This window comes from Littorina saxatilis, linkage group LG17 (genome assembly GCF_037325665.1).
Source record: "Littorina saxatilis isolate snail1 linkage group LG17, US_GU_Lsax_2.0, whole genome shotgun sequence".
In the NCBI taxonomy this organism is placed as follows: domain Eukaryota; kingdom Metazoa; phylum Mollusca; class Gastropoda; order Littorinimorpha; family Littorinidae; genus Littorina; species Littorina saxatilis.
The window spans coordinates 39,184,076-39,211,831 of NC_090261.1; the positions used below are offsets into that span (position 1 = coordinate 39,184,076).

At 40.5% G+C, this 27,756-nt stretch overlaps 1 protein-coding gene across 2 annotated transcripts; it reads left to right on the forward strand.

Moving 5' to 3' along the window:
• Window positions 1-430: 430 nt before the first annotated feature.
• LOC138952451 (5'-AMP-activated protein kinase subunit beta-2-like) lies at window positions 431-27,715 on the forward strand. Of its 2 annotated transcripts, none has more exons than XM_070324125.1 (7): window positions 431-971; window positions 11,012-11,169; window positions 12,679-12,772; window positions 15,603-15,723; window positions 17,478-17,593; window positions 18,261-18,329; window positions 18,898-27,715. In XM_070324125.1, exons 1-7 carry the CDS (start codon window positions 834-836, stop codon window positions 18,973-18,975), a joined length of 774 nt encoding a protein of 257 aa, XP_070180226.1. In that variant the 5' UTR covers window positions 431-833; the 3' UTR covers window positions 18,976-27,715. The 2 variants fall into 2 exon arrangements, with proteins under 2 accessions (XP_070180226.1, XP_070180227.1); XM_070324126.1 differs by lacking the exon at window positions 431-971 and adding an exon at window positions 1,282-1,492.
• The last annotated feature ends 41 nt before the right edge of the window (window positions 27,716-27,756 follow it).

Genomic DNA, 27,756 nt, shown 5'->3' on the forward strand with positions numbered 1-27,756 from the left:
AATTGTTGTTTCTCCCAGCCACATAATCATCATAATGGAACGAGCAGTCAAAGCCCAAACAAAAGAAAAGGGAAGACAGAAAAAGAAAACATAATAAAGGTACCTCCTTTCCCCTCCCCCCCCCCCTCCCACCCCCCTCTGCCACTACCGCCTCTCCCAACCAAGGTTAGCGGTGTAGTTCAGTTTGAGTCCCAGTTTAATCGAGAGCTGAGACACATTCTTTTCTCTTTTTTTCATATCTCTTTTCTATGTAAGTGCGTAAGGCTACACCTCTCTTTCAAAATGGTTTGCCATGTTTGGTTACAATGTAAAGACGTTGTTTTCAAGTTGACTAATAAGCGCTGGAAGCCGCTGAGAAAAACTCGCATTTTCAGCCTAACCTCATTTGCCCTAACCTTCGCCACGTGATAATTCAGCTTCCGGGTCGTTTGACCATAATCCTTTGCGCCTAAAACGCACATGATCCTCCATATTTGTTGTTTATCATCTCCTTCGAGCTGGCTCGTGAAGCTCAAGAGGTGAAATCAACACATGGGCACACAAAGAAATAGTACACCGGACACTGTAGGTGGACATAAATATACGTTTTATCTATTTTTTAACAGTCAGCCAACACCAAGAGCATAAAGTGGATTATACGAGTACCTGTGTAAAATTGTGAAAAACGACTTCAAGGACCTTGAGTGGTAGGCTACTTATCAAGCCGAAGCATTTCATTTTTCCTTCCGAAGGCTGAAACAGTTTCAAGGTTGTTCGACTGACATTTTTGTGTGTGTTTGCACAGCCTACGCTCGACGCTTTGCTATTGAACGTGAAGGGGCGTAGGGGGGAAAATGGGCAACCAGTCAGTCAAAAATCGCCACCAGTCGGGAGATGACACAGCCCCTACGTTGACGACAGGACGATACGATTCTTCACCGAGAGACTCCTTTTTCAGCGATCACGAAATGCAGGATCCGGCTAATTACAGAGTGAGTGTAAATACATGTTGTTTACTTGTCTAATTGTGTAGATGTAATCTTACGTAGAGCCAGGAGCATTGGAGTTTTGGACGCTCCGTCTACAGGCTAGTATAGTGGCTAATCCGTATTCGCGGCGCTTTTGGTCATTGAGCTTTTTGTACGAACGCAGTTGAGTTCGGCAGCGTGTCAATATAATAGGTGAAAGAAAATTCCTGGATGACGGTCAAAAATAGCTCAATTGCGGAGCCACACAACTCGGACAAACAGGCTATTGATCGTAGACATGTGCGTGACCTCTCACTTTTCTCTCCAAGGTCAAGGACGTCACCACCGATGACCGCATTTGAGAAGTGTTGTTTACGTTCGGAAGCGAAAAGATAAGACAAAGCAGTGATGCATACTTGCACCGGTGTTTTCTTTGATCCAGTTAAGGCAGGAAAGACCGTTCAGGAGTGCAGACTTGGCACGTGATTCCTGAACTAATGGATTCTGTGTCCAAAGGCAGTTATATTCAGAAGATGGTGGAGGAGGTAGGAAGATGTTCTCATATCGTCAGTGACCTTGGAACAGCACTGTAATATCAGGGAAAAAAAACCATTTTAATTTTGTTGTTTAGTTGCTATAATTCCTTGTGTTGCTGTTTTGTTTCAAGTTCAACTAATGTATAAAAAAAAAAAGTCCTGTCTAGATTACCCATGTTTTCATCAACATCCTGATTCGTCCGCCAAGGTCTGTCTTGCGTGGTGCTGAAAATTACACTCATAGAACTTGGTCTGATCTATATCTATAAGGAAAGTGCCAAACAGTAATGTTTATCATTTAGTGTGCTTTTCTTGCACTTTTAAAAATGATGATTCATTCATGTCACGAAAAGACTTGCATAACTCACCCAGGATTATTTTTATTGGGCTTGATTTCAGTCTTTCACGGCTCTGAGGTAAAACTAAGTCAACTTTTTTTCCAGTGTCATAAATGTTTACAATTACAGTGCGTTAATCACATACTTGTACAAAAGACCATACATATTTCAGAGCTAACAAGTAATGTGCAATGTATTCAGTGACAACTTCTACTTGGCAAAACTGTCACTGTCACTGAGTGTCAGTGTGGCAAAGGTTGCCAGCAGTTCTTAAACAGCAAGCTTTTTGAGGGATATCTTGTTTCATTCTTTGATGCATATGAGCCTGTGACAAAAGGTCGTTGACAATCAGGACTGAAAGTGACAATTTCCAAAATGGATTTAAAGTGTTCAGTTTGTGCATGTTTTACAGGGTTCATACAGGTCATGGAAAACCTGGAAAGTAATGGAATTTGATTTTTAATTTTCCAGGCCTGGAAAGTCATGGAATTTCAATTCAAGCCATGGAAAGTCATGGAATTTAACAAAAATAAGAAAGAAAAAAAAACCTTTAGCACGCCAGCGGCGATTTTCGTCGCCCAGCCATTCCCCTCCCTTGGCGTCGCCAGCACAAGGCTTGTTCGTATGACCAACTTCTCGTTCGTATTTGCATACGAGAATAACGGTATTTTTAACGGCACTTGAGCCAAAGCGGGGCTCACTTCCTTCCGTTATCTCGTCTGCACTGCATTTGAGTCGGTTTTGTCGAAGTTTTCTGCTTTTGTTTTTGCATCGATAAAGTACTTTAGCGCTTCGACAAGCAAGATGGAGGATGATGAGTTTGAAACTTTCTTTCGAGTTGTTTCTTGACAACAAAAAGTATGCGGAATTGGAACGAATTACCGAGGAAGATCTTCGCAATGAACTGTGTATCGCGGTGAAAAAAATGACAGTTCGTCCAGTGACGGTTACGAAACGGAATTTACGAAAGTGCAGATGGATACAAACAGTGGCTGGTCCAGTTTAGTGAAATGACAGGACCAGCAAACATTACCGATAATCTGACTGTGTAGCAAATGCTTGACTTGCTTGTCGCAGAGACACTGCGTAGAAACTGACTCAAATTCAGTGCAAAGCAAGCCAGTGTCAAAACTGGCAGTGACAAGACGCAAAAAGTTTGCGTGTTCGGAAATGGCGACCTGTGGATCTTGTCATGGAAAATGTTATTGAGGCTCATGGAAAGTCATGGAATTTTGTTTCTAAAAACCAGTGGGGACCCTGGTTTTAAGTTGTGTCTTTTGGCTATCTGGAAACATGTGTTAAAAGATACTTTGAGCAACACTTGACATGATTTTATCAGTTGTTAGTCGAATAATTTGAGATTGTTGGTTGTGACACAAGACAAACTAGTTCACAAAAAATAATGGCAAAAACATCTCCAAAGTTTAAAACAACAGTTAAAACTTAATGAAACAAAGGTATATAACTATCGCTGTTAAAATTCATCCAAGATTGTTGAAATATATTGTGTTTATATGATGTAATAATATGTTCACTGTGACAACCAACACTCACACATCTTGATTATTTCCACTCGCATCAAATAGAACACCAAAACTGACCTCAGTTTTTTTTATATGTCAAATACCTTTATTTCCTTCAATCAACACACAAAATAATTGTCATAACATGACAGCATGAACATGGGTACACATTTGTGCTGTTGGTTGTCGCTAAACAGGAATAGTCTTGATATCAGTTACAAAAACATCATTTCCGCTGTTGGTTGTCACCACCCTGCAATGGACATATTTTTAAATGTGAACAATAGTCAAAGCAGTAGTTGGTTGTGACGATTCTGTCGGTCGTGATGTTATTATCAAACGGACATACTACAGTCTCTTACCTTCACGTGTTCGTGTGGCCATTTTTGGAACTGAAAGCTCTCCTTACATCCGGCATGTTCCGGTTTACGCAAAAGCTAATATCGGACCAGCTACGCATTGTGTAGTGGAAAAATCGGTGAATCTTTGGTTGTGACGTTCGGACAAACTATCAGCCACGGCACACATTTTTTCAAAATACCGGTGATGTTCAAACTTTCCAATATGCAGTATATATAGTTTTATTGTTATTACTGTTGTTTATAAAGGAAAACATGTTTAAACTTGTCCTGGAAGCGATCAGGGGAAAACAAAAAAAGATAAATGGGAAACACATCGGTGGGACATACGCGAGTCACAACCGACTGACTGATTCTTTTGGGTCAAAATCATCCGAATTTACAACAGCTTAACCATAATGTTGACTGAGGTGTATTTTTCAAACCTCAGTTGTGTGGTTACTTGCTAAAAATTAGTGCTTATGATTTTGGATTTTTTTTTGTTATCAACAAAGTAGGTGAACACGTTCTTAGGAGGAAAACAAAGAATATATTTATACTTTTTTTTATTTTTTTAATAACATCCAGATTCACAGACATCAACATGTTGTCATATGTATCTCTCATGGGTATATTCAGAACAACAAACGAACACAAAAATAGTAAAGCTTTTGTGAAAACATTTTATTGTCTTTGCAAATGCACAAGGGTATACCGAACGACCTTTTGTCACAGGCTCATATATGGTCAGGAATCTGTCAAGGTGTCCAAATGCAAAAATCCTGTTCTGGATACTTTTATTACTTTGTATTTTATTATTTTTATTCTGTTTTTAAATGACTACAATATAAACAATACAGTTATGAAGTATTCCTCATGCAGATTCTATCCATACCAAATTTATGTCTGTCAGTAGTCTGGATGCTGAGAAAATTGACTTTGTTCAAGAAAAAAAGCACCTTTTTGGGCACACAAGGCGTTACGCGAAATGCATGGTACATTGGGCATTGAATAACCAAGTTACTGATAAGGGTATCATCTCAATCTAATTTTTAATAGGTCCAAAAATGGATGGAGAAACATATGTTAGATAATGAAAGTTTGATCTGAACATAGGTTTTGGATTTTGAACGTTCTTTTTTAGCTGGTCAGTACGTTACATTTGGTGTAAATAATCATGAAAAAAGGGAAACTATCTTAAAAAAATGTGTCTGGTCAAACTTACTTCATTGCAGAGGAAAGTCATTAGGTAGGATGATTGTATTTTTTTTTTAAATTAGAGACAGAAGATAACTTATCAGTGCTTAAGAACAACCAGCAAGACCAAACCTTTGTTTCAACATGAAAACAAGCACACTGAATGACAAAATTTACCTCAGAAGGACCACTGTTGGGACATTTTGGTGTAAATGTAACATACATCACCTTGTTTTTTTACTGAGACCATATGCAGCACATAATAATGCTAAAAACAGCACATAACAGTCTGTTGAGGGTTTATGAGCTAAATAAAAGATAAATTACCCTTCAAATGGACCTGCAGATCTTCGGAGCCTTCTGTATGTTACTTTACACCATCCTTTTGTGTAAAGATGTACACACAACCAAAAAGGCACAACCATTAATTTAACCCTTTATTTTGACTTGAGACAGGTAGCTTAGAACAAACAAGTTAGAAATACTGTTTAACTGATGTGAGCATAGCCCATTAAATGTAAATTCAGTACCTTGTACTTGCTGTTTGGTGTAAACTAACGTACATATCATGGGTAAAATTAACATTTGGTACCGTAGTGGAGTACCAACCTGACTATTCTATCGTGAAAGAGATTTGTTATGATTTCAATGTAACTCAAAAAACTGCAGACCAAAATAGTGTAAAAATATTTAAAGAGGGTGATTTGATAATAATTTCTACACCGCTGACCGTGCTTATTTCAAATTAAGTAATAACCTGATGATTGACGTTAAGGTTTGCAAAACAAATGACATGAAAATTTACTGGAACCTTTTCTGCACTTCCATAGAGAATTTCATTGTTTGAAAAACAGTGTAAATAGGTAAATGTTGAATTGTAACTTTGATTCTGGGCATTGGTGTAAAGTAACTAACGGATAAATGATTTTGCTTATATTGAGACAGGAGAAACTTTTTTCAAGTGTTGCCTTAGTACAGATCAACTCTACATTCAGCCATCAAGCCATTGGATAGTGAAACAGTTGCCTTAAGCTGAACCTAAGAAAATGACAGCACCTTGAAATTATGTTATGGTGTAAATGTAATTGTAACATAGTCATTTGTGCTTTATCTGCAAATATTTGATAAACCGAACACTTGACTGGAAAATAAAATGCTGCAATTGAAGGACAGGAATACCGAGATGTTTATTCATGTAAATTTAAGGAGGTTTAAAAAAGTCTAAAAATTGTAACACTTTTTGGACTCCTTGACAGATTCTTGGCCATATATATATGTATTAGTCATTGAATGAATGCATGATTAAATTAATGATAACATAGACGGATGTAGGTAATAACACATGTATACAGCACAAAGATGGTTTTGTTAAAAGTCTCAGGAACAACACATAAACAGGCTGATCTTATCTTGAGGGATTGCTAGCAGTAGTAGTAAGACTGTAGTGGTGTAGGGGTCATTGACCTCAATGTGAATGTAGGGCTAGGAGTGGGAAAAGTGTTGTGGCCCCTTTTGTTTGGGGCCAGCAGGTTAGGACAAGGAGCTTGTAGTGTAAACAGTCCTTTTGCCATGGGGTGCGGCAGGGCTTGTTGATTAATCCCTGATTCCAGGCTCTCTGCACACAGACAGTGACACACACGCACTTTGCACATACACACACTGGGTGTTGTTGTGTAGTGATTTGTTGGCCTAGCCTCTGTGTGCTAAAAGCACAACAGAACAAAAAGGTTTTTGTTTAATGTGAACGTCATGCCTACCACTGCCAGTGCCAAATGTTTTTGTTTGAGCTTCATTTTTCATGGTTGAACTTTCAGGGGTTCAAAGTGCATATGTCTGCTTGTTCAAGTTTTGTGAGGGCGGCTGAAAATTGTGAAATAAACAAAGTTGGATTGTACTGTAAAGTTACTGAATTGATGGATTTTACTGTGAAGTTTGCTGGTTTAAACAGTACTCAAAATAATTTTTTCACATTGAACACTATGAGCAGCTTTATGCTTTTAAGTTGTAAACATACACTGTTATTTCAAATTCATGGTCTCCATGCAATCTGTTGTAGCATAGACTTATAAAACGAAGACATATAAAGATAAAGCAGGGATTTATTTCTGTACGTCTAATAATGTGTTGGCATTTGTATCTATATATATACGACTAGTGTCTGTCTGTCTGTCTGTTCGCGATGCACGGCCAAAGTTCTCGGTGGATCTTTTTCAAATTTGGACACCGTATTCAGCTACACCCCGGACACAACCTCATCGATGAGATATTTCAACACGTGCTCTCAGCGCGCGCTGAACCGATTTTTTTGTTTTTGAGTCACTTGAGAAAAAGTGACTCTATGTAATCGGTCAGTGTTAGTCTGTCCGGCCGGCCGGCCGGCCGTAGACACCACCTTAACGTTGGACTTTTCTCGGAAACTATCAAAGCGATCGGGCTCATATTTTGTTTAGTCGTGACCTCCAATGACCTCTACACTTTAACGATGGTTTCGTTGACCTTTGACCTTTTTCAAGGTCACAGGTCAGCGTCAAAGGAAAAATTAGACATTTTATATCTTTGACAAACTTTTCTCGGAAACTATCAAAGCGATCGGGCTCATATTTTGTTTAGTCGTGACCTCCAATGACCTCTACACTTTAACGATGGTTTCGTTGACCTTTGACCTTTTTCAAGGTCACAGGTCAGCGTCAAAGGAAAAATTAGACATTTTATATCTTTGACAAAGTTCATCGGATGTGATTGAAACTTTGTAGGATTATTCTTTACATCAAAGTATTTACATCTGTAGCCTTTTACGAACGTTATCAGAAAAACAAGGGAGATAACTAGCCTTTTCTGTTCGGCAACACACAACTTAACGTTGGGCTTTTCTCGGAAACTATAAAAGTGACCGGGCTCAAATTTTATGTGAACGTGACTCATTGTGTTGTGAATAGCAATTTCTTCCTGTCCATCTGATGCCTCATATAATATTCAGAACTGCGAAAGTGACTCGATCGAGCGTTTGCTCTTCTTGTTTGTTTTTGTCGGGATCCACTACCAGTAACTCTTCCTTATCTTCTCCAGTGTTTTCAGCCGCGATTATCTCCCTTCCTCCGTGTGGCGTCAATCCATATTCCCGTTACTACGTTACTATTTTTAGAAGGTCACTGCACATTACTATTTTTAGAAGATATCCAGTGTTTTGCACGTTTATCTTTCTTTCGTGCTCCGGCGAAGCCGGCGTACACCCGGCAAAGCCGGGTCCCAGGCGCAGCCGGGTATTCGGCTCTACTTCTTCCCGGCGAAGCCGGTAATCATCTAGATCTAGTCTTATCAATATATGGTCAGATCTGATCAATGATTTAAATTGAAAGTACATAGTCATACTCAAAGCCAGAGCCTGGTAACAGATATATATATATATATATATATATATGTATATGAAAAACCAACTGAACTTACATAAGGATAATTTTTATCATAAACTCATGTTTTTCTACTGCAGTCTGTCAGTGTAACTGTCAGTAACTGCTCATGGCTTCGCCTAAGCCGTTCATTTGTACTTGTAGACTGTTCATAGATTTTCAGGTAAAGAACTGTCCATGGAGGGATCTGTTTTTTCCCTGGTTGATTAAAGGCACAGTAAGCTTCCCGTAAACCATCACAGATACTGTCAGGCTTTTACACACAGGACCGGCACGGTTGGCCTAGTGGTAAGGCGTCCGCCCCGTGATCGGGAGATCGTGGGTTCGAACCCCGGCCGGGTCATACCTACGACTTTAAAAATGGCAATCTAGTGGCTGCTCCGCCTGGCGTCTGGTATTATGGGGTTAGTGCTAGGACTGTTTGGTCCGGTGTCAGAATAATGTGACTGGGTGAGACATGAAGCCTGTGCTGCGACTTCTATCTTGTGTGTGGCGCACGTTATATATGTCAAAGCAGCACCGCCCTGATATGGCCCTTCGTGGTCGGCTGGGCGTTAAGCAAACAAACAAACAAACATTTTACACACAGTACAAACACCCTTTCATTTACACACTCACCGCTTTTGAACATCCTAGGTGCCCTCCGTAAAGAGAGAGCAATTTTCAAAGAATTTATTTTTGCATGGTTTATCTTACTCCTGAGCCATCGCGAACCCGTGTGATCCAGTTTCCTTTTTGACTCACATGCGAAGCAAAAGTGAGTCTATGTACTCACCCGAGTCGTCCGTCCGTCCGTCCGGACGTCCGTCCGTCCGTCCGTCCGGAAAACTTTAACGTTGGATATTTCTTGGACACTATTCAGTCTATCAGTACCAAATTTGGCAAGATGGTGTATGATGACAAGGCCCCAAAAAACATACATAGCATCTTGACCTTGCTTCAAGGTCAAGGTCGCAGGGGCCATAAATGTTGCCTAAAAAACAGCTATTTTTCACATTTTTCCCATTTTCTCTGAAGTTTTTGAGATTGAATACCTCACCTATATATGATATATAGGGCAAAGTAAGCCCCATCTTTTGATACCAGTTTGGTTTACCTTGCTTCAAGGTCAAGGTCACAGGAGCTCTTCAAAGTTGGATTGTATACATATTTTGAAGTGACCTTGACCCTGAACTATGGAAGATAACTGTTTCAAACTTAAAAATTATGTGGGGCACATGTTATGCTTTCATCATGAGACACATTTGGTCACATATGATCAAGGTCAAGGTCACTTTGACCCTTATGAAATGTGACCAAAATAAGGTAGTGAACCACTAAAAGTGACCATATCTCATGGTAGAAAGAGCCAATAAGCACCATTGTACTTCCTATGTCTTGAATTAACAGCTTTGTGTTGCATGACCTTGGATGACCTTGACCTTGGGTCAAGGTCACATGTATTTTGGTAGGGAAAATGTGTAAAGCGGTTAATAGTGTATGATGTCATTGCTAGGTTTAGTTATTTGACCTTGACCCTGAAGGTCAAGGTCATGTAAAGGTCAAGGTCAAGCATGTGAGTCGTATGGGCTTTGCCCTTCTTGTTAAATTTGTTTTATCAATGCCAGTTCGAGCAGGTGGGCAGACAGAATGGTTTGTGTTAACTTGAAACTTCTGCCAGGCTGTCATTTGTTTGATAATGGGGGGATCCACAGATCACGTGTCCCACCCCCTTGACACCACTACGGCATAAAATACCTTGGTCATGGTGCCAGAAGTGCACCCAAACACGTTCAGTCACACCTGGGTTAAACGCAATTATCCAACATACGTGAGAGAGACACACACGTGTGTATATCATGTAAATGAGGTCATGTGAAGCAAGTCTGGCAGGGACCTGTTTTTCCACTGCTTATGATGCCAAAGTCACTGAGACAAACGTCATAATAGAAACAACAATTGCGCTCTCTAATTACCCTCGATGAATCTTTAGAACTAACACGTCACGCCACACTTTATGAGTGACGTTTCTTTACCTTGACGTAATAGATTGCACGAGGCTTTAGAAGAGATCGAGGTTCCAAAACAAGCGTCTTCATTTTAGCTGCCTCGACTGCAAGACATTTTCAGTAATATACATGTAAATACAGTATGTAGGATAAACAGAATACTACATGGCTTGCCGTGTCGTACCAGATTTACACGAGTTGCTTTTTCGCGAGCTGTTCACTATTTGAAAAAGCAACGAGTGTAAATCTGGTACGACACAGCAAGCCATGTAGTATTCTCTATCTATCTGCTGGTAGGAAGCCACCAGCATTTTCCAGAGATGTGACGATAATGAAAATGAAAAAAAACCAAGTGACATGGTGAACCATGGGATGTGGAACTGTTTCATGTTAGGTCTTATGGTAATTCTTTGACAGTCTTTGCCCAGCTGCCACCATGTCAGAACCGTTCTCTTTATGTGTTGCAGTGTGTACCTTACACAAAACTTGAGTTATTTGATCATTAATAGTAATACTGCACTTAGAAAGCAGTGAAAATGGAACCAGTTCATAAATAGTCTGCTTGTTTGTTGTACAATGCAAAAATGTCAGCTCTAGTGTCAAGTAAATCAACCTGACACTGAACGTAAACTGTTGTTTGTTTACCACAGTAATGCCTTTGTGTATTTTTGACAGCTTGTCTTCACATAATCCCAGTCTGTTGAATTGACAGTGAAGTGTTGTTTTCCTGTCTTTAGCGTGGCAGAGCCAACACACTGACGCCTGGCCAGCAGATTCAGCAGCCCAACACGCCAAGACTTTTGCCCACCGTCTTCAAGTGGGAGGGGGGCGGCAAGGACGTTGCTATCGCTGGCAGCTTCAATGGATGGAAGTCAAAGATCCCCCTGGCGAAAAGGTGTGTGTGTTGTGGAGATCATGAAAATGTTGCTTGATTCTCATCATATTAATTTTAACAAGCACTGGCCTGTAGGTGGTCAGGACATCCCCTGTAGGTCGCTTTGCAGTCTATTCGGGGGGGGGGGGGGGGGGGGGGGGGGGGGGGATTGGCATAAAAACAGTGGTATTAACTATTATCATACTTGGTTTGGATCCCCAATAGCTCACATACACATTAGATACTACAAACTGTTCTTGGTGTATTCCCTCTTCTACTAAAGCTAGGAACCTATTTTTTTACTGGGAGTGCGACTGTGTGTCCCCCTCTACCAAGTTATACACCAAACTTCAGCTAGACCTATAAACATCAGAGGACTTGAGTGTGGACAGAACAAACAGAGTAAAACCTATACAGACCTGCCAAGTGTTCGAATGCATTTTAGACCATGCTGCACCGTTTGCTGTGCTGAAAATTCCCCCAAAATCTGAATTGTTACACTTTAGGCTTCACAAGGGTTGGCAGGTCTGCTTAGGCCAAAACAAAAAATAGGTGTGGTTAAGGTAACATAGCCCCAAAAAATAGGGTAGGAAGGTAGGCAATCACTTTTTTTTTTAAACTTTTTTTCTAATTTATACAAATTAAACCTACTTGACAGGGAAATAAGTGTGCGACTAGACTATGAATATTCTTTTGAACAATTTTGAACTTACCTTTTAAAAAAAACAACTTTTGCTTTCATTGCGTTTTCTGCACTTGTTTTCATATTTTTGTTGTTGACAAATGTAATAAAAAGTTATAGGGTCGGCCTCTAAAAATAAGGTAGGTCGGGTTACCGTAACCACACCTATTTTTTTGTTAGGCCTTACAATCAATCAATGAGTCTTATATCGCGCATATTCCGTGGGTACAGGTCTAGGCGCTCTGCAGTGATGCCGTGTGAGATGAAATTTTATACGGCCAGTAGATTGCAGCCATTTCGGCGCATATTTACCTTTCACGGCCTATTATTCCAAGTCACACGGGTATAGGTAGACAATTATTAACTGTGCCTAAGCAATTTTGCCAGGAAAGACCCTTTTGTCAATCGTGGGATCTTTAACGTGCACACCCAATGTAGTGGACACGGGGGGGGGGGGGGGAGGTTCGGACACCGAAGAGAGTCTGCACACAAAGTTGACTCTGTGAAGTAAATTTCCGCCGAACCTGGGATCGAACTCACGCTGACAGCGGCCAACTGAATACAAATCCAGCGCGCTACCAACTGAGCTATATCCCCGCCCACACACACACACGCACACACACGCACACACACACACACACACACCACACACACACACACCACACACACACACCACACACACACACACACACACACACACACACACACACACACACACAATGTTACGGCCGCTTGTTGGGAAAGTCCCAACCGAATGAATCAACATTAACCTGATTAAGTGATGATTAACACAAGTACCAGGATTTCTTATGTCATTGTTACTGACTGATGTTGATTTCTGGTTTCAGCCATGCAGATTTTTTCACCATCGTGGATTTACCTGAAGGGGAGCATGAGTACAAGTTTTACGTGGACGGACAGTGGGTCACAAACCCAGGGGAGGTATGCTATATCAGTGTGTTGAGTGTCAGACATCTGGAAGATAAACATAACTTTGAGAAAATGATTGGCATTCAGAATCATGAGCTTTCTGTTTTGTTCAAGTGTTTTCACTAACAGCATCAAAGCATGTCATAACAAATACAGTGGTGCCCGTTTGAGATGGTGACTTTTTCTTTCAAAAACGTGTACATCGGAGGTCACTGTGACGTTATCTTCATGTTCACATCTTACCTCACGTTCAAGGAACACAGCTCTTCCAAAGTTAAAAACCCTGACAGAGTTATTTCTACAAAATCCTTTGTTGAAGGTCTGCTCCAAGTGGAGAGACATCATCTTTACAAGGGGTTGTTACACCGCAAGTACCACTGTGTGGATAGATTGCTGGGTGAATGGATGGAGAAATTTCATAGTGTGATTTTTCACATGCATTTGTGCTTTGTTTTGTTCACAAGGCACCCAGACACTCGCCTGCAAAGGATGAGCTACACTAAATCGGATTTGCATATCATTTGTTGGGTGGCAGAAGCACTGGATTGTTTAATGTAGACTCACTTGTGATTATTTGCAAATGTTCTAGAAGGCCAAGGTAAGCCACACATACACACACAAAAAACTACAAGAGATCTTGGCTGTCTAAGAACCCCAGGAGAAAGCTTGGTCTACCTTGTGTGAATCATTGAGTGACCCGCAATGCGCCACGCCATTTTTGACTCACATGCGTAGCAAAAGTGAGTCTATGTACTCACCCGAGTCGTCCGTCCGTCCGTCCGTCCGTCCGGACGTCCGTCCGGACGTCCGTCCGTCCGGAAAACTTTAACGTTGGATATTTCTTGGACACTATTCAGTCTATCAGTACCAAATTTGGCAAGATGGTGTATGATGACAAGGCCCCAAAAAACATACATAGCATCTTGACCTTGCTTCAAGGTCAAGGTCGCAGGGGCCATAAATGTTGCCTAAAAAACAGCTATTTTTCCCATTTTCTCTGAAGTTTTTGAGATTGAATACCTCACCTATATATGATATATAGGGCAAAGTAAGCCCCATCTTTTGATACCAGTTTGGTTTACCTTGCTTCAAGGTCAAGGTCACAGGAGCTCTTCAAAGTTGGATTGTATACATATTTTGAAGTGACCTTGACCCTGAACTATGGAAGATAACTGTTTCAAACTTAAAAATCATGTGGGGCACATGTTATGCTTTCATCATGAGACACATTTGGTCACATATGATCAAGGTCAAGGTCACTTTGACCCTTATGAAATGTGACCAAAATAAGGTAGTGAACCACTAAAAGTGACCATATCTCATGGTAGAAAGAGCCAATAAGCACCATTGTACTGCCTATGTCTTGAATTAACAGCTTTGTGTTGCATGACCTTGGATGACCTTGACCTTGGATCAAGGTCACATGTATTTTGGTAGGAAAAATGTGTAAAGCATGTGAGTCGTATGGGCTTTGCCCTTCTTGTGTTCCCATTGACGAGTGCAACCTCAGAGTGCAGGAAAGTTCATAGCGAGATCTATCCAAGTTAATTGTTTCTAACACCAACGACTCGAAATGGACCAAAAGATTACACAGGATTTAGCATCCCCAAGAAATCTGTTGATCCCCGCAGTGCTCAAGGAGAAAGTGGACTGAGAGAATGCTACAAGGCTTGAGGGGTCGTGCCTGCCGTATACTATGTTGGCCCTGCAACTGATCTGCTTTGGGACCTTCTATATATATATACGACTAGTGTCTGTCTGTCTGTCTGTCTGTTCGCGATGCACGGCCAAAGTTCTCGGTGGATCTTTTTCAAATTTGGACACCGTATTCAGCTACACCCCAGACACAACCTCATCGATGAGATATTTCAACACGTGCTCTCAGCGCGCAGCGCTGTGCGCGCTGAACCGATTTTTAAGTTTTTTTGTTGTTGTTGTTGTCGGGATCCACTACCAGTAACTCTTCCTTATCTTCTCCAGTGTTTTCAGCCGCGATTATCTCCCTTCCTCCGTGTGGCGTCAATCCATATTCCCGTTACTACGTTACTATTTTTAGAAGGTCACTGCACGTTACTATTTTTAGAAGGTCTCCAGTGTTTTGCGCGTTTATCTCCTTTCCTTCGTGTGCCGGCCCAGCCGGCGTACAACCGGCAGAGCCGGGTCCCAGGCACAGCCTGGTATTCGGCTCTACTTCTTCATCTAGTCTGCTAATACGTGAGCAGTCCTCACAAAACCAGACTTCAGAAATCAGAAACTTGCTGATCCTGTCAGTGCCAATGATAACAATCTGTAACTGTTACTGTTAGGCTGTTTACGTAATCCAGATTACAAAAAGCATTGTATAGTACGTAGAAACACTTTCAGGATGGCAATACGGACAGATATGTATATTGAAATTAAAGGGTGCGAAAGATTATTTTTCATGGAAACAGTTGTTCATGATTAGCTGCAGTCTCTGCCACAACTTGATTAAAATGCATGTTGGATAAGAACATAACGTGTTTGCATTAATTTGTAAATGTCCCAATCCAGTTAGTGTTCTCAAAGTTAAGATAACTAATTTAGTTATGGGAGGAATAGACATTTCAGTTCCAGTTTCACTTAGTCACACGGTGTCGTTAGGATAGCAGGGATGTTTGATGATGGTTCTGTTATTAACTTTTAATCTTTGTTTACCAGGTGACAGAAGCAATTTGCACATGTGTGTTTTTTCTTGTGAATATATTATATACCTGTGCATTATTTCTCTAAGAAACATTGTACACTTCTTTAGTCATGAAAAAGTGATGCAACCACATTTGTGTGAAGTAACCAGCATTGATCTCTGTTGCTGTGTTGACAGCCCAGTGCGCCCAATGGTGTGGGCTCGCAGAACAACAAGGTGATGGTGAAAAAGTCAGACTTTGAAGTCTTCGAAGCCCTGGCCCTCGACAGCAGAGCTGTATCCAAGTCCAAACGGAATCGTGAGTACTTGAGTTTTTTTTTAAATGTTTTAAAAAAACTTGTTAACACTTTTTTTTTTTAATGCATGAGAGGTTGGATTTTTTTAAAAGTTCTGAATGCCTACACATTTTCAAGTACTTGTTTATAAGTAGGGTAACATGACATCAGAAAAAATTATTTCAAATAACGGGTCAAAATCAACATCTGGTTGGGTGCAGAACTTTCTCTTGTGTACAGTTTTTTCTTTGTCCCACTTACCAAAGAAAAGGCATGTTTTTAAATGCCTACAAACTATAAAATTAACTTCACAGCAAAATGTGTGGACTTAATTGTTTTGTAACGTTTTCTTAAGAGTTGTTGCCAAAAGAATAACTTGTTAGGAGGGACAGTATCCTTTCAAGCAAGAGATGGGATAATCTCGTTGTTGTGAGGGCTGTGCAATTTTCCCCAAAGAGTTCTTCCGGTAGTGTACTAGTTCAGTAGTTGATATATTTATATACTAGATGAATACCCGCTTCGCCGGGAAGAAGTAGAGCCGAATACCCGGCTTTGCCGGGTACCCGGCTTTGCCGGGTGAGTGGTGCACCGTACGCCGGGTGAGTGGCGCACCGAACGCGATTGACGCCACACGAAGGAAGGGAGATAAACGCGCAAAACACTGGAGAAGATAAGGGAGAGTAATACGCTGCTTCGCCGGGATGAAAGCGTTGTGGACAGTGACCTTCTAAAAATAGTAACGGAAATATGGATTGAGCGTTGTGGACAGTGACCTTCTAAAAATAGTAACGGGAATATGGATTGACGCCACACGAAGGAAGGGAGATAAACGCAAAACACTGGCGAAGATAAGGAAAAGGAAGAGTTACTGGGAATGGATCTGGGAAGATGAACAGAAAAACCAAAATCGGTCCAGCGCGCAGCGCTGAGAGCACGTGTTGAAAATTCTCATCGACCAGATTGTGTCCAGGGTCAACCTGAATATGCCCACCAAATTTGAAGCAGATCCATCGAGAACTTTGGCCGTGCATGGCGAACACACAGACAGACAGACAGACCCAAGCCGTATACATATAGATATAGATATAGGGTGGGAAAATAGCTCAGTCGGTAGAGGCGCTGGCTTCAAAACCAGTTGTCGCTATCGATCCCCACGTTCGGCGAGGGATTTATTTCCTAGAGTCAACTTTGTGCAGACTCTCCTCGGTGTCCGGACTCCCCCGGGGGTGTGCACGATAAAGAACCCAAGTTCACAGCTAAAGTCTCAGGGCTTGGAAACATGAATACAAGCATGCAGGAAGAAATAAAAATGGGTAGTGCCGTACTGTATGGCAGCTCGTTTTCCCCAGAGAGAAAACAACTCGAATTGATATGAGGGTCACCTCACAGGACTATATATATATATATATATATACTAGATGAATACCCGCTTCGCCGGGAAGAAGTAGAGCCGAATACCCGGCTTCGCCGGGGACAAAGCCGGGTGCACACCGGCGACCGTACGAAGGAAGGGAGATAAACTGCAAAACACTGGAGAAGATAAGGAAGAGTTACTGGGAATGGATGTACAGAAAAACAAAAATCGGTTCAGCGCTGAGAGCACGCACGTGTTCAAAATTTTCCACGATTGTGTCCGGGGTCTACCTGAATATGCCCACCAAATTTGAAGCAGATCCATCGAGAACTTTGGCCGTGAATCGTGAACAGACAGACACACACACACAAGCCGTATATAGATATAGATATATAAAATCTTATCCTTAAGAGCGTGTTGCAGAAGATGACTACGGCCAGGAGGTCCCGCCTCGGAAAGTGGAAGGCAAACAGCCAGGCCCCCCGTTTCTACCTCCACAGCTGCTGCAGGTCATTCTCAACAAAGATACGCCAGCACATGTAAGTCCTAACGTAGCTAAAGCCTCAAATTAACTGGGCCAAGTCGACTACGCCAAGTATATTTTGCAAAGCTGGCTGCTTGGAGCTTTAGCACCTAGTTTTGGGTAAAAAAAAACCCATTGACTTAGGGCTCAATTAAGGACTGTCTTAACGTCTTCTTCATACCTTCATGTACACACTTTTTTTCTTGTACTTTAATTTGCTCACATGGTTTTGCATATTTTTTTTTTAAAAACTGCGTATTGTTTGGCATTGGCAGTGGGGGATTATTTCAAAATTGTCCATAACTTTGCTGTCAAAGTCATTATAGCAGATTGCAGGACTTTTTCACAATGGAGGAAAGGTGGACACTAGGGACTGCCTACAATTTCAGAAAATTGTCGAAAAAACTTTTGTGGTCATAACGGCATATTTGCTGACGAAAATAAATCCCGGCAACATTCCTGGAGCACAAGTTCTAACAAAGCAAGTGCCACTGTAGAGAGATTGGATGTGTGCAAGAAAGTATTGGTTATGTTTGGGCAAATGTGTAAAATAAATCGTGATTTTTGCGTCCACTGTTGGTTTAGTTCTTTGTAAATGCTCTGTGTACTCCAAATCTGTTATGTTTATATATTTATAAAGAGTACATGAATAAGTTTGACTAAATTTTGTTTTGATCTTGCAGTGTGAACCGTCATTGTTACCTGAGCCTAATCATGTCATGTTGAACCACCTGTACGCACTTTCAATAAAGGTGAGGTATTTATTTATTTATTTATTTATTTATGATCTTACCATTCTTGTCTTTCACTTATCTATTGGCTGATTCTGTAGTGCTGACAGTTATATAGATAATAAGATTAAAGTAAGATCATGAAGAATAATGTACGTCATGGTAGTAACAACAAAAATTCTCGGTCTTGAAGACGGTTTTTTGAGTATCAGATTCTGTTGCTGTTTTTTCTACTCACAAGTTTGATGACTGACTCATGAGTTGTTATCTTTATCCACCTCTTTTCTGTTTTTGTTTTTTTGCACTGTATGCTACATTGCCATCTTTTTCTTGTGTTCTTACGCTAAAACTGCCATGTACACTGGAGAATGTGTTGGGGCTCTCACTTTTCAGAGAAGTGTAAAATGAGAAACCTATAAATGTGGTCAGTTTTGCATCCGCTTTAGCCATTTTGATTGTAAATAGAATTTTTGGTATTTTTGCTTTTCTTCAATGGGAGCCACCATTATCTTGTTTTAGGGGGTGGTAGTACTAATGAGACTGCTACTGATTTCCTGGAATAGTAGCAACCTTTTTTTCTGTGTTGCAGGATGGCGTCATGGTGTTAAGTGCCACACACAGATTCCGCAAGAAATACGTCACTACCTTGCTCTACAAGCCCATCTAGCGCCAACTGTGTTCTAGCCTCTTAAAAAATTAACCTTTTTTTGTTTGCGTACATGTTTGCTGGTCCGTTTGCCGTTGTGTGCCTGTGTACAAGTTGCTGTTGACATCTAATGGGATATGATTGGTGTGAATGTTCCTGATAATAGGACATGAGGATTTTTTCCAATGCAAAAAAAAAGAAGACAAAAAAAGATGAAAATATGTTGCTGTTGTCTCCCCTTCCCAGTGCAGTACAGGTTTTATAGATGTGCTTTGAGGAGACCTTTTTTTTTCAATGTTGTGCAAGTGATTTTGTAAATTTTTTTACAGGTCATCTCTTCATGTTGAAATTTTGCCATCTTTCTGGCAATAGATTGATACGCCTTTTCGCATGATTTAGTTTGATATTTCGGAGGCGTCTTGGGCCCAAAGTTTTGGCACAGTTTATTGGGGAGTATGGATTTTGATTGAAAAATTGTCAAACCAAAACCTCAGACATGTGAAATGCTTTCTAAAGTGAATGGATTTGGGTGCGGGACGATTTCTTGTTCATCTTCCTAGGAATGTTTTGAGTGTGACCTTGAGGATGGATTGTGTACGAGCGGGTAGCCTGATGTCAATCAACCTTTTTATTTTGTTCTCCCTGTTCATTTCAGAATGGATTGTATATAATTATGCAGTGTATTGATTGTGTATGCCCATTAAGTACAGCTTTTTTTCCCATTGATATTATAATCAACAAGCCATCTGGTGATACTTTGTTGTTTACTTAGGCGACGTGAAAATGACTACCGTGTTTCTTGGCTTACGTATTTGTTTGATGCGGCTAGGGTGAACGTGAGTTAGACGTGTAACAGGTACAGTTCATATCTCAGATATTTGAACAAAGATGGTTGTGTTTGAACTCATTGTCAGTGCACAATCCCATCTCCTCCCCTTTCCCCGTCGCGATATAACCTTCGTGGTTGAAAACGACGTTAAACACCAAATAAAGAAAGAAAGAAAGAAAGTCGGTGCACAAAGGTTCTGTGCGTTGAGGTGGAGTAGGAAAAAGGGAGACAAAGTAGCCCTGTGTCAAGTATAGTGTGGGATGTTTCATGCTGCATTTTCACTCTTTATTGCAAACAAAGATATAATAGGAAAGTCATTTAGTAAACCGTTTTATTGCATGCCCAATTACTGGGTACACACAGTGACTTGAGAAATAGGGATGAAATTAAGCGATGTAATCCCTAGGGAAATAATGAAACATTTCCTAAAACCTGCTTTAGACCAAACCTTGTGATTCTTTTTCAAGTGTATCAGCTAGTGTCAGGTACAGAATAAATGTAACCAACAAAAAAAAGTTTAATTTATTGCATTTTTGTCATTCGCAAGACAAAACATTCAGTAGAACTTTGACCTAGTTATCTTTGTAATAGATGGAGGAGAGACAAACAGTCATGACAAAATGAACAGAAAATGAGGACTTAACTCAGTTATGTGTTGCTTCCTCAATCTCAATGACGATGGTAAATAATGAACACAATAAATCTGTATTCATTACCACCATGTGCAAGTCCTTGCGGATGCATTTTTGTACCGCCGAGGTTAAGGTTTGAGGTCTGTTATTCCAGGGCATTGGGGCAAGTACATGTTGCACTATTTGTCTCTTAGTAAAAGTATGACTCCGCCTTAGCACTATTTTCTGTTCATCTTATTCTTTTTCTGACCTTATCGTTGTCATCTCAAAGACCTTGTGCTTTTCTTGTTGTGTTGTTCTCATAATGAAACATCACAGAAATGTCATACATTTTGTAATGTTTTCTTGTTTTGGACATTCTGAGCTGTTTCCAGAGCCATGCCATTTAACTTGAAGTGCTGATTGAATTTGATGCATGTGATCGTGTAGAACACAGAATTTAGTTTTTTTCCATCCTTCCCAGTGAGCGAACATGCGATAAATGTGATAAAATTGAAGCTACAATTGATAAATTGATTGCTAGTAATTATTGGTAACATTGTACTATTTGGTAAACAGTTGTATGTCTGATAGGACTTCAGTTATTCACCTGGTTCAGTGACTGGTTTATTTTGTCTGTGTGCGTTCTTGTGACAGTGGTCAAGTCTCTGTTCCTAGTGCTGAGTTAAGTAATACAAGACAGAAGAACATTTCTATAATAATGAGGACGTCAGAAAAACAATTTGTGAACAAGTGAAGTTGTACTTGATGCAATTATCAACATATACATGGATTTAATAGGATGGGGTTACATTTTGTACCATGTTTTATAAGTGATCATGGTGGTCACACAATTGTTGTAAATTGTTAAAGGCACACCCCTTTTCGTGCAAACATTAGGGTTTGGCTCACCATCTCGGATACCCCCCGCGGGTTAGGGGGAAGAATTTACCCGATGCTCCCCAGCATGTCGTAAGAGGCGACTAACGGATTCTGTTTCTCCTTTACCCTTGTTAAGTGTTTTTTGTATAGAACATAGTCCATTTTTGTAAAGATTTTAGTCAAGCAGTATGTAAGAAATGTTAAGTCCTTTGTACTGGAAACTTGCATTCTCCCAGTAAGGTAATACATTGTACTACGTTGCAAGCCCCTGGAGCAATTTTTTGATTAGTGCTTTTGTGAACAAGAAACAATTGACAAGTGGCTCTATCCCATCTCCCCCCTTTCCCCGTCGCGATATAACCTTCGTGGTTGAAAACGACGTTAAACACCAAATAAAGAAAGAATCTTTTCATTACTTGGACACGTACCAAAAATCAACACCCTGACTGCTTGCTGTGGTGAGTTGGAATTTTTTTTAACGAAATTAAGTTATTAAAAAAATGCGCACTGTGCACAGAGAGCATGCAGGCTCTTCTCCTTCTCCTCCTCCTCCTCCTCCTCCTTCTCCTTCTCCTTCTTCTGCGTTCGTGGGCTGAAACTCCCACGTACACTCGTGTTTTTTGCACGAGTGGAATTTTACGTGTATGACCGTTTTTTACCCCGCCATTTAGGCAGCCATACGCCGTTTTCGGAGGAAGCATGCTGGGTATTTTCGTGTTTCTATAACCCACCGAACTCTGACATGGATTACAGGATCTTTTTCGTGCGCACTTGGTCTTGTGCTTGCGTGTACACACGGGGGTGTTCGGACACCGAGGAGAGTCTGCACACAAAGTTGACTCTGAGAAATAAATCTCTCGCCGAACGTGGGGACGAACTCACGCTGACAGCGGCCAACTGGATACAAATCCAGCGCGCTACTGACAGCTACATCCCCGCCCCCATGCACGCTGTTCATTTTTGGTCTGTGAGCAGGTGGAGGGATGGTCTTATCCCATGTAAAAGCCTGGCCTGATCTGAGACGGTGAGCCCAACTGTTTACACAAGGAGTGTGCCTTTAAGCGTGTCAATGATCCCCCTACCAGATTTGTGCCAAACTGCTGACGAGTTTGTGTGCTTTCCTGTGCGTACCGGCAGGAAAATTGTGCGCAGTTGTGTTCTTTGAAGTGTGCGCTTACCATGCGGAGTGTTTTCTTTGACATTTTCAACCGATGGGAAACAAGGAATGAACTAGGAAAAGTTTTACTTTCTTGTAGGGAAGTTGATATATTTCTGGACTTTGATGTGCAGTGTTTGTACGCTTCATTATTTATTGTTCTTTACCCTTTGTTCTTGATTGATTCGTTTTCACCATTTGCTTCAGTTTGTGCTGTATTTTGATTTATTTGCAATAATATTCGTCTGTATGCTCATTTCTAGTTGGTTGAGGGGAAGAATGATACGATGCTGTATTTTTTTCCCTATGTAGCCTCTTTTTCACATAAACAAGGACAAAAAGAACTAAACAGAAAAAAATGTCACCCTCAAAGTTTTTGTGAGTAAAAGGATTGTGATGTGTACTCTTGTTTACTTTGTCCGTAGCTGGTTTCAATGATACAATGTACCTGGAAAGTAGTTAATTTTGGTGTTGCTCTTATTCCTTCTCTGTGTTTTAAAATCTTTACTATGTTGAACCATCTTTAGGCTGCTTGCCAAAGGTGTTCCATTATCATTGTAGCGCTGCATCCCCATTTACTTATCCTATCTTCATTTTTTGTTTGTTTGTTTTTGTGAACTTCATTTTTTGGTTGGTCCAAGCTTTTGCATTGGCATCTTAAGATAGCCCTTATTAAAGAAATACATTGCATGACGATTACATTCGAGCGGTTTCTGAGTATGAGCGGAATGTTCAGATGTTGCCAGGATGGATGAGGCAGAGGGGGAAATTGTTATTGTTTGCTCAGTTAACCAGTGCAACTCTTTTTGCCTTTTTTGTGTGTGTACTGTGAAGACATTTCCGTCGACTGTATCCGTGATCAGCTGTTGCTGCTTTGTCCAGCAGCATAAGTGTGACTGTAATAAATTCATTAAAGCTGTCTAAATGTGAGTCTGTGTAACAATTTGTGTCCAGCAGTCCAGCTGTTTACAGTCACTCGAGCTTTGGTTTTGATTCAGATTCTTGAAATTAAGTGCAGTGGGAACCCCCCCTTTTAAATCTTCTGAAATTCTTAAACAAATCAGGCCTTAAAATAAATGGGGTTATGCAGGTAAATGTTAAAAACTTTCAAATGCATGTACCGTATTTGACGGATTACAAGACACACCGTTTTATAAGCCGCACCCCCGACTTTTAACAAAAAAATTGGGACGAGCCACGTCTAGGCCGCGTCACTATATTAGCCGCCGTCGAAAAAAATATAATCAGATCGTGTAAATCAATCAAAACAACCAGGCAAACGAAAGTACGGTATTTGGCGAAATCTGCTCCGAGAATAAACAAGTGAAACAAAGAAGAAAAGTGAAAAAGTTTGAAGAAAAATATCACACACACACAATTTGTAACCAACACACACATGTAGTCCTGCCCGGAATAAGCTTTTTTGGGATGATTTACGACTTTTGCGCACATTTCGAGCAGACGAAAACACAACATGACGGCTCTCGCTCCTCCAACTATCTCGAGACACAAAAAAAACAAAATCTTGCGCGCGCGAGATCCTGATACATCCGGTGTTTCTCTGTACGCTATCTTGTCACGACGACTTGTTGACAAACGAAGATTCGCGAAAGAAAGAGAAAAGCGCCGAGTCTTGAGTAGAGAGCTAATAAAGTACCGGTAATCGCTAATCGAGCGAAATGAAAATCCGCGGCGACTTCCATTAGGTGAATGCTATTCAAGTTTAGGTAACGTTTTAGCCGCATCTTTTTATAAGTCGCAATGCTTTTTTTTTGGAAAAAAAGTCGCGGCTTGTAGTCCGTCAAATACGGTAATGTTGCAGACCTTAGGAACAGAAAATCTCAAAAGACAACATCTTTAAAAGGGGGGGGGGATCTTATGTATGGCGGGGAGTGGGCGGGTCTTAGGTTCCACTGTACAAGATTCAAGAAATGGTTCTGATCTGTTTGATTGTAGCCTGTACACTTTCCTGTCCTTGTTATGAGTTACTCTGTCCCTCTATTGTAAGAGTATGGGACATTCTTGTAGCTGACACTGGTGATTCAATACAGTGGTACCTGCGATGAAAGGACACCCTTGGGACCAGCCAAGTGTCCCTACATTGCAGGTGTCCTTTCATGACAGGTATACTTTGGTAGAGATAATATAAAAAGGGATCCCGCAGTGGGGCACTGCGGTTATGAAATTAAAGGCCCCTCCTGTTTTTGGAACCGCAGGAGCTTTCTAGTTTGCTGTTAGGTAGATTTTTGGTTCCTCTTTCCTGTCATGCTCTCTTTTTCTTCATGAATTCTTTTCTTTTTTCTGCCTTCTTGCTCATTCACCTGTATTTTTTCCAAAAATCTCTTCTCTTGCCGCTTGTCTCGCGATTCATGTATAGTTTAATCTGTTAGTGTTCTGATGTAAGTCCAGCAGTAGATAGGTTAAGCCTATTTTAACATACTGGAAACTGGTAATCTTCCAGTAGGTATTAATTTAGTTCTACTAAAGCCTGCTGGGACACAAGTAATGGGTTAGTGCATTTGTAAACAGGAATCGCTTGACAAGTGGCCCCCTTCATCCCCCCCTTCCTCGTCCTGATATGGCTCTGCGTAGTCGGCTGGACGTTAAGCAACAAATAAACAAACAAATATAAAAAGGGACAAGAGGTGTCCTTTTAAGGGAGGTGTCCTCTCATGCGAGGGTCCACACATCTCAGGTACTGCTGTATTACTCCATACTGTGCAGAAAAAAAGGACACCAGGATCCAACTGCCAAGGGAGTGTTGCACTCGGAAATCGAGACAACGGCGTGTGCGAGTTACGCAGAAGCGGTTTACATCCTCAGTTACTGTGGTGTAGTCTCTTTGTATATCGAATGCTCCTTGTTTTGGAGATTGTGTAACTCTTGCTTGCTGTTGTTCGCTGTCCGAGGGCTTCCCTCCTGTAGTTGTTTGATGTGAAAACCAGCGTTCTTGCCCGTTTTGTGTCCAAATTTGTTAAGAAGGAAGCTTTGTTTGCGGGATATGTTCTAGAGATCAGGGGGATTGTTCTAACCTTGTTAAGTTGCTGACCTTCATTTAAGACCTGAATTATTACAAAAATGTTGAAAGTCGGAGCCAATGAATAGTTGCCTGAAAGTTAACCTGGTCTTATGATTTATTAGGCCCCCCCAAAAAATAGGTCTGTTTACGGTAACATAGGCCAAAAAAATAGGGTCGGTAGGTCGGGATTTTTTTTTTTTTTCCAAAAAACCATATTTTTACGTTATTTTGCAAAAAAAACCAAGATTTTTTATTTGATTTTTTTTTTTCCAAATGCCAAAAAAAAGTCTAGGGTCGCGCGAAAAAAATAGGGTCGGTCGGGTTACCGTAAACAGACTATTTTTTTGGGGGGGCCTTACTGATTGTCATAAAGAAAAAATGTAATCATTTGAGTTAGCAGTGTGATACACATGTACATTGCCATTTTTTTTGGATAGTAACGCATACAAAATTGCTTGTTCCTGCATTCTACTTATAATGGTCTACTTCATTCTTTATGTTAATGATAAGGCAGAAAGAAATATTACTTTGTAATAGATTGCAGCCGAAACAATTCTGACAAATGATCGAGTCTATAAAACATATTATGGTTATTTTTAATGTTGTTTTGGAGACCGTATCTTTCCATTGGTATTGATTGATAAACCGGAAGAGTATGGACCGCATCAAGATTGTTTGTGGAAAACACTTTGTTTCAATAGCTGTCTCTTATGGATATGTGTGAAAACAACAGGTACTTTCAAAAAGCCGAGCAATGCGATGTTTGATAAATGATCTCAAGAGTGGTTGGCATTTGAGTGAAAGAAACGCCTTGTCTAAATTTGTCCAGCTCACAAGAAGGAAATTAATGTCTCCATTCTCCGCACACTCGTGAATTACCAAGCGGCTGCAAATACCCACGAGTGGTTTAATTTCCAGTAATCAACTCGTGGTCATTGTTTAAGCTCTATGTTATAAACATGTGGCAATGGTTCTTTTAGAATACAGCTCTTGGGGCAGTGCAGTTAGGTAACGTTATGTGTGCTGTGAAGACAGGTCAAAGGTCGAGGTAGGTTTCTCTTGTTTTAAATCTGGTGGACTGTTGAGGAGAATTTGATGCACAGAACTTGTTCTTTTTCTATCTTATGTTCAACTGTTCTCTCAGATCAGCCGTGTATGCCCTAATATTTGTATACTGTCATCTAACTTGGCAGAGTAACAAACATACGCGTACCTTGAAATGAATTTGTTTTTCAGATGTAGCTATCTTGTGCATAATGCGCAAATTTGAGTGCTGCGATGTGTTTACTTTACAGGACATTCATTACTTGTCTAATATGAATAATTGAGGCTTTTGCAGTACCAACCTATGTGCCATTCAGATCTGATTATGATGTGAATGCGTAAGAGACCGTATATTTGAGTGATTGCTCTATTTGGAATATGAAGCTTTTGAATTTGATTCACGTTGGGTGCATATGAATTGACAAACAAGAACAGCAAAAACATTTTTATGTAGGATTATTTTTTTGTCTTGCTTGGTACCAAGCACTGTGATGTGTTATTAGTTGTATAGAGTATAAAAGTGTGAAACATTGCAATCATTGACAAAGCTGTACTAGTAGGGCTGAGAAATTTTGTGTAACAGGACTAGTTTCTTAGCCTAATTACATGTGGCAAGTTTAACGATACAGTATTGGGGAAAATGAGCGATATTACAACTGTTTTCAAATTTTAAAGATAGTACTTCCTGATGCGAAATTGTGAAGAAATTATGATGTTGATTGTATCCGAGCATAGCACTTTCAATGTAAATCAACAACCTGGGTTGAACATCCATGTATGAAAACCCCATTTGTGGTGTACATGTTGGTCTTGAGGGAAGTATGATGAAATGAAGCAAGCAAAACCCAACAGCGTATCCATTTGGACCGATCACGTGCTGTCACATAGTCTGGAAGTTTAAAAGAGTGTCTTTGGAAGCGTTGTCATGAAGAATGCTGCTTTTACAGCTTTGTCATAGAATCAATAAAAAGGTGATAGATAATTATCTACTTATTCTGACGGGTTCTTATAGACGAGAGATTGGATTTGTGGGTATTAAGTTACAGCAGTGGATCATGAACAGCAGACCCTCTTTAGCCTCACGGCAACATACCGGTCGTCTTGTATTCTGGCAGCTGAGATTGCTGGAGCATTTTCTTGTCAGTAGTGTTACTGATGTCTGATCAATGACATGTCATGTACAGGTGTAAACATTCACAATAAATGACAAATGAAGCGAACTTTTCAGTGCGTGTTGTGTGTGTATGCAAGCAACTTTTAG